The 8,579-nt window shown below is 38.7% G+C and overlaps 3 protein-coding genes and 1 non-coding gene across 4 annotated transcripts; 2 read left to right on the top strand and 2 right to left on the bottom strand.

Moving 5' to 3' along the window:
• Positions 1–2,340: 2,340 nt before the first annotated feature.
• Positions 2,341–2,540, bottom strand: C47D12.9. Its single transcript, NR_051741.1, has one exon. It is a non-coding gene; the product is annotated as an Unclassified non-coding RNA C47D12.9 (non-coding RNA).
• A 31-nt stretch (positions 2,541–2,571) lies between these two features.
• Positions 2,572–5,543, top strand: nep-1 (Neprilysin-1). Its single transcript, NM_064089.7, has 4 exons — positions 2,572–3,549; positions 3,608–3,920; positions 3,970–4,855; positions 5,179–5,543. The coding sequence occupies exons 1-4, from the start codon at positions 2,584–2,586 to the stop codon at positions 5,276–5,278; spliced, it is 2,265 nt and encodes a 754-aa protein (NP_496490.2). The 5' UTR covers positions 2,572–2,583; the 3' UTR covers positions 5,279–5,543.
• A 15-nt stretch (positions 5,544–5,558) lies between these two features.
• Positions 5,559–6,627, bottom strand: rpn-12 (26S proteasome non-ATPase regulatory subunit 8). Its single transcript, NM_064088.10, has 5 exons — positions 6,535–6,627; positions 6,435–6,490; positions 6,313–6,388; positions 5,844–6,239; positions 5,559–5,792 (listed from the first exon to the last, which is right to left on the bottom strand). The coding sequence occupies exons 1-5, from the start codon at positions 6,622–6,624 to the stop codon at positions 5,658–5,660; spliced, it is 753 nt and encodes a 250-aa protein (NP_496489.1). The 5' UTR covers positions 6,625–6,627; the 3' UTR covers positions 5,559–5,657.
• A 394-nt stretch (positions 6,628–7,021) lies between these two features.
• rad-23 (UV excision repair protein RAD23) lies at positions 7,022–8,489 on the top strand. Its single transcript, NM_064087.9, has 4 exons — positions 7,022–7,094; positions 7,141–7,224; positions 7,274–8,077; positions 8,132–8,489. The coding sequence occupies exons 1-4, from the start codon at positions 7,023–7,025 to the stop codon at positions 8,141–8,143; spliced, it is 972 nt and encodes a 323-aa protein (NP_496488.2). The 5' UTR covers position 7,022; the 3' UTR covers positions 8,144–8,489.
• The last annotated feature ends 90 nt before the right edge of the window (positions 8,490–8,579 follow it).

The following is an 8,579-nucleotide window of genomic DNA, read 5'->3' as shown; positions in this document are numbered from 1 at the left end:
TACAATACATTGTACATTTTTTGTTGTTGTATGTATAATACTTTTGTCGCGTTCGCTTTTCACTAATTTTTCTATTCTTAAATTTATCTATAAGAAGTAAGAGGCAAACGAATTTTTTGAATTTTTTTCGCCTCCAGAAGTTTCCGGTGCACAAATTGCCATTATCAAAAACGCTTGTCAAACACAAATTGCAACAATTTGAGCCAATTCTGGAGCCTCGTGCTCTTGATTTTCGTTTCTTATACGGGTGCTATTGACACTTTGCGGACCGAATAAGAGAGAGAAAAGGCAAATACTGAACAAGATGATACATTTCTTCTAGAGGTCTTCATTTTTTTCACTGATTTTTTGACTAGGCTTTGTTTTGAAGTGGCTTTGTTTTCACGGATCACTAGATCTCGAATTTTTTCCAGTTGTTTCTTGCTTCTTTCACCATTCTTTTTCCCACATTAGCATTTCAGAACTTTCACTTCCTGTTGCAAAACGTCTTGAAAGATATACTTTTCCAGAAGACTTCCTGCTTCTCCAAAATTATAGGTTCCAGATGCTTCAGCTCTTTTTTAATTGCTTGCATTGACGTAAAGAAGAAAAAAAAAGAGTACGACACATATATAAACCAGACTTGTCAATATAAAAAGTTGTTGTCTAAAATATAAATTTGTTAATGTTGATCTACTTCAAGATCTCCGTGTCGATTTGACAAAACCCTCGGCGGTAAATAAATATGAAAAGATCAAAAAAAGATAAATCTACTTTTATTTGAAATTATCATATCAATGAAAAACCCTTTTCTAGCTATAAGTTTGTCTATGTAGAATATAATTTTTGTCTCGAAAAAATATTTTTGTGGCTATAAACTATAACTACCCAGAAGCTAAAATTTTGGAAACCTTAAAAAATTTAGCAATATATTTATGCTGAATGCCATAACTCAACACTCAATTTTTTGGCATTTGGTACATCCCAAATTCAAACACCTACATGTGTTAATTCTAGTCTATGTATCATATGTCGTAAAGTGATTGCCAAATATTGTTTAGAACGATATTGATGATCTACTGACCCCCAACTTTCTTCCCCTTGGGAAAACATCTGCCAATTGGTGTACACCTCTTGTACGTCCAAAACGTTTTTAGGTATTTTGCAATTTTTTTCGATTCTTCTCTTTCTTTAATGTGTGTATTACCCAGACAGAAAATTTTGCGATTTTTGTTTCAAAACTACGGTGCCCGGTCTCGACGCGATGACACAGTTAATGCGAAAAAGGTGTGCGCCTTTAAAGATTACTGTAATTTTTCATAGTTTTTCTATCGATTTGTTAAAATTTAAAGGTATATTTTTTATCAAAAAAACTACGAAAAATCGATGTAAATTCCAAAATGCGAAATTACAGTACCCTTAAAGGCACCTTATTGCATTTCACAAATACTTGTCGTGTCAAGACCATTTACCTTATTATTATTGGCAAAAAATCGCATAATTTTGTGTCTGGGTCTAAAATATATCTGGAACCGAAAGTTCATTTCGACGAAAACGCCGTGACATTTTGCAAAAAAACTCGCTAAATTATTTCATTTTCAACTTTTCAAATCCGAAACATTTCTTCATCGATTCTGAACTTTGATCCTGGTATGTTTTTCCATGTAAATATATGTCTTCTCGTTCAGACTCAATTCTCAAATATTTACCGATTCTCGCCTTGACGCCTGAGGGGTCTTGTCTTGCGCTTATTATTTCTTGCAAACTTGAGACATGTGTGCTCGTATTTTGGTTGTAATCTTTGCCCTGGAGAATCCCTAAGTCAATTTTCAAAAATTTCTAGAATCATTAGTTTTTCTTGACTGTTGCACTCGTCTATTTTCTTTTTCCTTTCTTCTCTCTCCAAAAGCATTCCCTTTTTTGTCCATTCCGGCACCGTTCCTGACCCGCTGCTCCGAAAGTTTGTTTTCCATGCAAATCCCGCCCACCTTCTGTGTTGCTCTAAAAGCCGATTTTTCGTGGCTCTTGCCCTGCACACAAGCTCTTCGAAAACTCCAAAACGGGTCAAAACACGCTTACCAAATATTTGCTCGCCGCCCCAGTCCTGTTCGTCTTGGAAAACGAAGAGAGTAGGAAAGACACACCCGCCCGCTGTTGGATCGAGATCGGACAGTCAGTCAGTCGGCTAGTCGAGACCCGATATGGTTATCAGTTGAGAATGGACCGAATTTCTTGTCCATTTCACGATCTGGTGTCGATTTCTGCGTCTCTTCATCTCATACACTCTAAAACTTAAACAAAGTTATCACTTTGATTGCCGACATGAAAACTGTTAAACAGTTTTTTGTTCAGTGTGGATAATCTTTAGACAAATTTCGTATTAATTGATTTCCGAAACTATGATCCTACTAACAGGTAGTATTTTTAAGACGAACCTATTAATCTTCAGTACCGATAAAAACCAGTTTACCCCATCTCCTATCTCCCCATCTTGCCATGACCATATGTTGGTCACAATGTTCTTCCCATCTCACTTGAATCATTTTTTTCTCATCTAATTTCTTTTCAATTAATATTTTATTCATTTTATTCATTTCAGGTACTATGTACACTCGGTTTGGCCCTCCGATCGTCTTTCTAATCTCCTGTTATGCTCTGATCCTCTGTGGCACCGTTGATGCTTTGCCAAGAGCTCCATACTTCAACGACGATATAAACAAGACAACGACAACGTCAGAAGACAAGACAGTTGGAAATACTGTAGTCGAAGAAGAGAAGAAGACGTACACAGTTGGTGATTCGGAGGGATACCAAGAAGCGTCCCGATTGCTTCAGAAAAGTCTAAACCTGAGTTTGGATCCATGTGATGATTTCTTCGAGTATGCCTGCCGTGCCTGGGTGGATTCTCATCCGATTCCAGATGATCTCACTTCATATTCACAATTCACTGCCACGAGAGAAAAGGTACTAGCAGAAATGCGTAAGCTGTATGAGGACAACACGAGTATCCCAACATCCAAATCGATTGCTCTTATCAAGCAAATCTACAACACCTGTATGGATACCGAGAAGCACAATGCAGTTGGTGCCAGAGACTTGTTGGAGAAGATCAAGACTTATGGATATTGGCCAATGGTTCATAATGAGAAATGGCGTGAGAGCACATTTGATCTCACAAAGCTTCTCTCCAACACTATTCAATCTCGCGATGTTTCTGTGTTCTTTGATTTTGGACCAGCCGAAGACTCTCGTAATGTTTCCCGTCGACTTTTGAGCTTTGATCAAGGAAGCCTCGGATTAGGCTATTCCACTCGTGACTATTACTTGGATGAGAAGAAATACGAGAAACAGATGAAGGCCTACCGTAAATACACAATTGGAAAGGTTAGATACTACACTGAAGACGCTGGAATGGCTGTTAATGAGTCGAAAATCGAGTCTGATGTTGATGAGATCATTGCTTTTGAGAAGGAGTGGGCTCAGATTCTTGTTGCTGAAGAGGATCGTCGTAATTACACCAAGCTCTATAATGTCAGAAGATTTGATGATTTGAAAGAATATATGTCAATCGTAAGTATATTTTAGAAGAGAAAAGTAAGGGTTTTTAATATCAAAATTAAATTTTCAGATTGACTGGAAGAAACTGACACTTTCAACCACTCCATTCCTGGTTCACTCTTACCTCAAGACCAATCCAAGCATCATTATCTCCGACGTTGAATATCTTCAAAAAATGAACACACTACTTCAAAACACTGATCCACGAATTGTCACGAACTACATCCTCCTTCGTTGGGCTGGATCATGGAGCCAAGAAATTGGAAAGAAATATGAGGATTTGCAACAAGAGTTCGCGTTCCAAATGTACGGACGAAAGCAGAGACAGCCACGCTGGAAGGATTGTGTCAGCAGTGCTGGTGGAAAACTTAGCTATGCTTCTGGTTAGTAGATCTTTTAGGTGACACTATTTAACTTTTAACTAAATTTCAGGATCTATGTATGTTCGCAAGTACTTCGATGCCAATGCCAAGAACACAACACTCGACATGATCACAGATCTTCAAGAGGCTTTCCGAAACATGATGCATGCAAATGATTGGATGGACGCTGAAACTAAGAAGTATGCATTGGAGAAAGCTGATCAGATGCTTAAACAAATCGGATATCCAGACTTTATTCTGAACGACGAGAAACTTGATGATTGGTACAAGGGTCTTGAGGGAGCACCAGAGGACTCATTCAGTCAGCTTGTCGAGAAGAGCATCCAATGGCGTAACAACTTCTATTATCGCAGACTCCTGGAGCCAGTTAACAGATTCGAGTTCATCTCTAGTGCTGCTGTTGTCAACGCGTTCTACTCGCCAACAAGAAATGCTATTGCATTCCCAGCTGGAATCCTTCAACAGCCATTCTTTGATGCTCGTTTCCCGAAAGCTCTCAACTACGGAGGAATTGGTGCAGTTATTGGACACGAGATCACCCACGGATTCGATGATACCGGACGTCAATTCGACAATGTCGGAAATCTTCGTGATTGGTGGGATAACACCACCTCTTCCAAATTCAATGAGCGAACCCAATGCATTATCGAGCAGTACGCTGATGTGAAACTCCGTGGAACTGATCTCCGAATCAATGGAAAGTTGACCCAGGGAGAAAATATCGCAGATAATGGTGGAATCAAGCAAGCTTTCAAGGCCTACAAGTCATATCTGGAGAAACACGGAGGCCAAGAAGCTCGTCTTCCACAATTTGAAAGTCTCACCAATGAGCAGCTCTTCTTCGTTGGATATGCTCAAGTTTGGTGTGGAGCCAAGACGCCAGAGACCAAGACTTTATTGCTACTCACTGATCCTCACTCACCAGAAACTGCAAGGTATTACTGAAACACTAAATTCCGAGAATGCGTATTACATAACATATTTGACGCGCAAAATATCTCGTAGCGAAAACTACAGTAACTTTTTAGAGGGCTACTGTAGTGTCGATTTACGGGCTCGGAAATTTATTTATTTTTCGTTTAACAATCGAAACCACTACAGTAGTCATTTAAAGATTTACCTCGTGAGTTTATTTCCATAAGTAGACGATTTACTATTTACATGTAGTTTTCGCTACAAGATATTCAAAAATATGTTACGCAATACACATCATCGTTCATTCAACTTTTTTGGCAACAATTATTTATAATTTTTTCAGAGTGAACACGGTTCTAACAAATCAGCCAGAATTTGCCGAGGCTTTCAAATGTCCAGCTGGATCTCCGATGAATCCAACGAAACGCTGTGTTGTGTGGTAATCAGAAAATACGGGAAAGGAGTCAACCAAGTTGGCACGCTTTATCTATCTGTCTCTCAGAATCTACTAAATCTTTCGTCCTTTTTTTTTACTCATCTAGCTGTATATATTGTTGAAAACAATAGACACTCGAATTCACTGTATTTTGTCCCTCTATGTATTTTTTCTCGAATTTTTCCAACTTCTTTTTTTGGTATATCATATTGATAGATGTTCTTGTTCATTCCAGAAATCTTTGTGCAAATAAAATTTTCAGATGTAATTAAAACTTGCTAAAACAATGCATCGGAAAGTTCATTTTCTTACAGTACCGAGAAAAAGACGCGAATAAATTAAAATCAGTTTACAAATACAATGCTTGAGTTCTTGAAAGACACCGGTTAAACGATTTGTTCGAGTTGCTTGGCGTAGAAGAGGGTTTGAGTTGCGACTCGCACTGTATCCAAATTCACAGGCTTCTCCTGAGCCACCTCAATTTCGAAAACGTAACGCTCTCCATCCAAATGCCATTTTCTCTGTAAATAAATATATTTTTTAATACTTGTAGCTTTAAAAATCATTATTACCTCTTGTCCAAACTTTTTCATTTGTTCGTCATTGTCGAACAGAAGCATGACCGTGGCATCCTTCGCTGTCAGAACTTTGAAAGACTTCTCGATAGATGTTGCGATTTCGCGACGGATGGTGTCAAGCATAATACGAATGAAAATAGTGTAGAAGGGGCTTGGAATATTCTTCTCGGTGAGCACAACCTTGTTGTAGGCTCCTTCCATGAGACTCTGTTCAATACGAACTGGCGTAGAGATGTAAGCGTTTGATGTTTGCTCTTTCTGTGGAATTTGTTCGAGGAGCATGTGGAAGTCGGACAATCTGTTGGCAGCGAGCAGGAACATCAGATGGAGTCCAGTCATTAAATGCTTGTTTTCAGAATTTTCTGGCGCCATTGTATAGTAGGTATGCATCTGGAAAATTAAAAATAATTTACAGATCGTTAAAAATTACATAAATTTTCCAAATAATTATTTAAAGACTCACCTGATTGATGTAATCGTCGAACGTTTCGAAATCGTGCTTCAGAATTGCCAAGAGCACCGAAATCTCGTACAAATCTCTGAAAATTAATAATTTAAACTCATTACACCAAAGAAAAATCTTACTTTGAAGCCAATGCAGACTGTTTATCATTCAAATCGCTGGAGGCACTGAGAACCTTCTGAAAATTCAATTTATTTACAATTTGACAAACAATTAACTGACCGTCAACTCATTCAGAGCCTTCTCAACTGCGACAAGATCTTTTGGCTCCTTTGCCCACACAGCCAGAAGATTTTTATGGGCGGCAGACATTTTCTTAAATCCAATAATGTTTTAATTTGATAAAATCGAAGATAAAAGTTCACGATAAACACAAGTGAAGTTAAAAAATAAAAATAAAACATTCAAAAAAGAAATAAACGCATTCTCCGTAAATCGACACAATGACAATTCTGGCAGGTCTCGCCACGAAGAGTGTTCAAATCATGTGCGCCTTTAAGACGCCAAGCCATTTTCTCTTCTGTTTTTTACCACTTATTTTGTTCTTCAAAATGGTTTTTTTGTTTTGTTCTTTTATTAATAATCAAATGTTTGTTTATTTTATACATATATACTGCTTGTTTTGCATTAATATCAATCTGTTATCGATATTTATTTCTTTTTCTTTCAATACATGACTCTATTCGTAACATTTCACAATTTTTTGCAGGATGGTTTTGTCCGTTACATTCAGGACTCTCACACAAGTTAACTTCAATTTGGAATTGAATGAAGATCAGACGGTAAGATTAGAGTTAATGTTCGACTTGTATTTTATTTTTCTTTCAGATTGCGGAAGTAAAGGCTCTGGTCGCTTCGGAGAAAGGGGATGATTATGCTCCAGAACTTCAAAAATTAATCTACAACGGAAAGGTATTACAGTGAAGGCTCATAATATCTTTAAAGTATGTTTTTTTTTTAGATTCTCGACGATTCTGTGAAGGTCGGAGAAGTCGGATTCGATTCTTCGAAGTTCGTTGTTGTGATGCTCAGCAAAAGGAAAGTCACAGAAGTTGCACCTTCATCTACCGTTGCCACAGCTGCTGAGCCTGTTCCAGTAGCTGCCGCTCCTGCGTCAAACCCAGCCCCAGCTGCCGATGTTGCTCCTGAAGCTGCTGCTCCTGCTGAGGCGGAGGCGCTTACGGATGAGCAAGAAGAGAACGTTCTCGCAATCACTGGAATGGGCTATGACCGTGAACAAACTATCGCTGCTCTGCGCGCAGCATTCTGGAATCCAGACCGCGCAGTCGAGTTTCTTCTCAACGGACTTCCTGATGATGCTGCTGACCAAGAACCAGATTTGGGGCCCGAGCAAAACATCGATAACGTGGATGAGGATGGCAATGACGATCTTAACATGCTTGCAAACATGCCACAGCTTGCAGAAATTAGAGCTTTGATTCAACAAAATCCTGAAATGCTCGCCGCAGTCCTTCAGCAGTTGGCTGCTGTCAACCCAAGACTTGTTCAGACTATTCAGAACAACCAGCAAGCTTTCATGGATCTTTTGAATGGTGGAGCTCAAGGAGCCGGAGCCGCTGCAGGAAATGCGCCAGAAAGAAACACCCCACGTCGCCATGTTATCCATCTCAGTCCCGAAGAAGCTGCTGCTATTGAGAGAATCAAAGCCATAGTTGTTAATGCACCAGAAGCTGTGGTTGTGGAGGCTTATTTCGCATGTGACAAAAACGAGGAAGCCGCTATCAACTTTATTTTCAGCAACCTCGTGAGTTTATTTCCATACGTAGATAATTAGAAGTTTAATTTTTAATTATTTCAGGATGAGGAATAATTATCTTACCCATGCCAATAACTTCTGATCACCGTCACTGGAAATTGCAACAGAAATTAATTTATTCTCTCTCCCCCATTTCCGTAAAGCTTATATTCTTGCTCCTATCAGCCTAATTTTTTTATTAACACTTCTTCCAAGAATGTGTATTCATCGCCTTCTCGATTGCCCTTTGTCTATATATTTAAGATAATAACACATTCAGTTCCATGTGCTGATTGTCACCCGCTACTGGTAGGCACTTCGTTGAAATTCTCGTCGCGTTCAGCGAATTTTGTGTGACATAATTTCGGTATTGTAATTCCCTTTTGTCATCCAACATTTTCAAATGAAAGTCAAATGTTTTAATGATTCTTCGTTTCGATTTATCAAACTTTACCCAATGAGTCATCACGATTTCGTACTCCAATATCGGTCGTTCATTTCTTCTGAATAT

The sequence above is a fragment of the Caenorhabditis elegans genome, chromosome II (genome assembly GCF_000002985.6).
Source record: "Caenorhabditis elegans chromosome II".
In the NCBI taxonomy this organism is placed as follows: domain Eukaryota; kingdom Metazoa; phylum Nematoda; class Chromadorea; order Rhabditida; family Rhabditidae; genus Caenorhabditis; species Caenorhabditis elegans.
This window is presented reverse-complemented; position numbering and strand designations above follow the sequence as displayed.

Excerpts from the sequence above, each read along its gene's own strand:
- rad-23 (NM_064087.9), top strand. The coding sequence starts at position 7,023 with ATGGTTTTGTCCGTTACATTCAGGACTCTCACACAAGTTAACTTCAAT. Across the intron at positions 7,095-7,140 it reads AATTGAATGAAGATCAGACG|ATTGCGGAAGTAAAGGCTCT; the intron begins GTAAGATTAGAG and ends TTTTTCTTTCAG. Across the intron at positions 7,225-7,273 it reads AATTAATCTACAACGGAAAG|ATTCTCGACGATTCTGTGAA; the intron begins GTATTACAGTGA and ends TTTTTTTTTTAG.
- rpn-12 (NM_064088.10), bottom strand. The coding sequence starts at position 6,624 with ATGTCTGCCGCCCATAAAAATCTTCTGGCTGTGTGGGCAAAGGAGCCA. Across the intron at positions 6,240-6,312 it reads TCGACGATTACATCAATCAG|ATGCATACCTACTATACAAT; the intron begins GTGAGTCTTTAA and ends TTAATTTTCCAG. Across the intron at positions 5,793-5,843 it reads TGAAAAAGTTTGGACAAGAG|AGAAAATGGCATTTGGATGG; the intron begins GTAATAATGATT and ends ATTTATTTACAG.
- nep-1 (NM_064089.7), top strand. The coding sequence starts at position 2,584 with ATGTACACTCGGTTTGGCCCTCCGATCGTCTTTCTAATCTCCTGTTAT. Across the intron at positions 3,921-3,969 it reads AAAACTTAGCTATGCTTCTG|GATCTATGTATGTTCGCAAG; the intron begins GTTAGTAGATCT and ends ACTAAATTTCAG. Across the intron at positions 4,856-5,178 it reads CACTCACCAGAAACTGCAAG|AGTGAACACGGTTCTAACAA; the intron begins GTATTACTGAAA and ends TAATTTTTTCAG.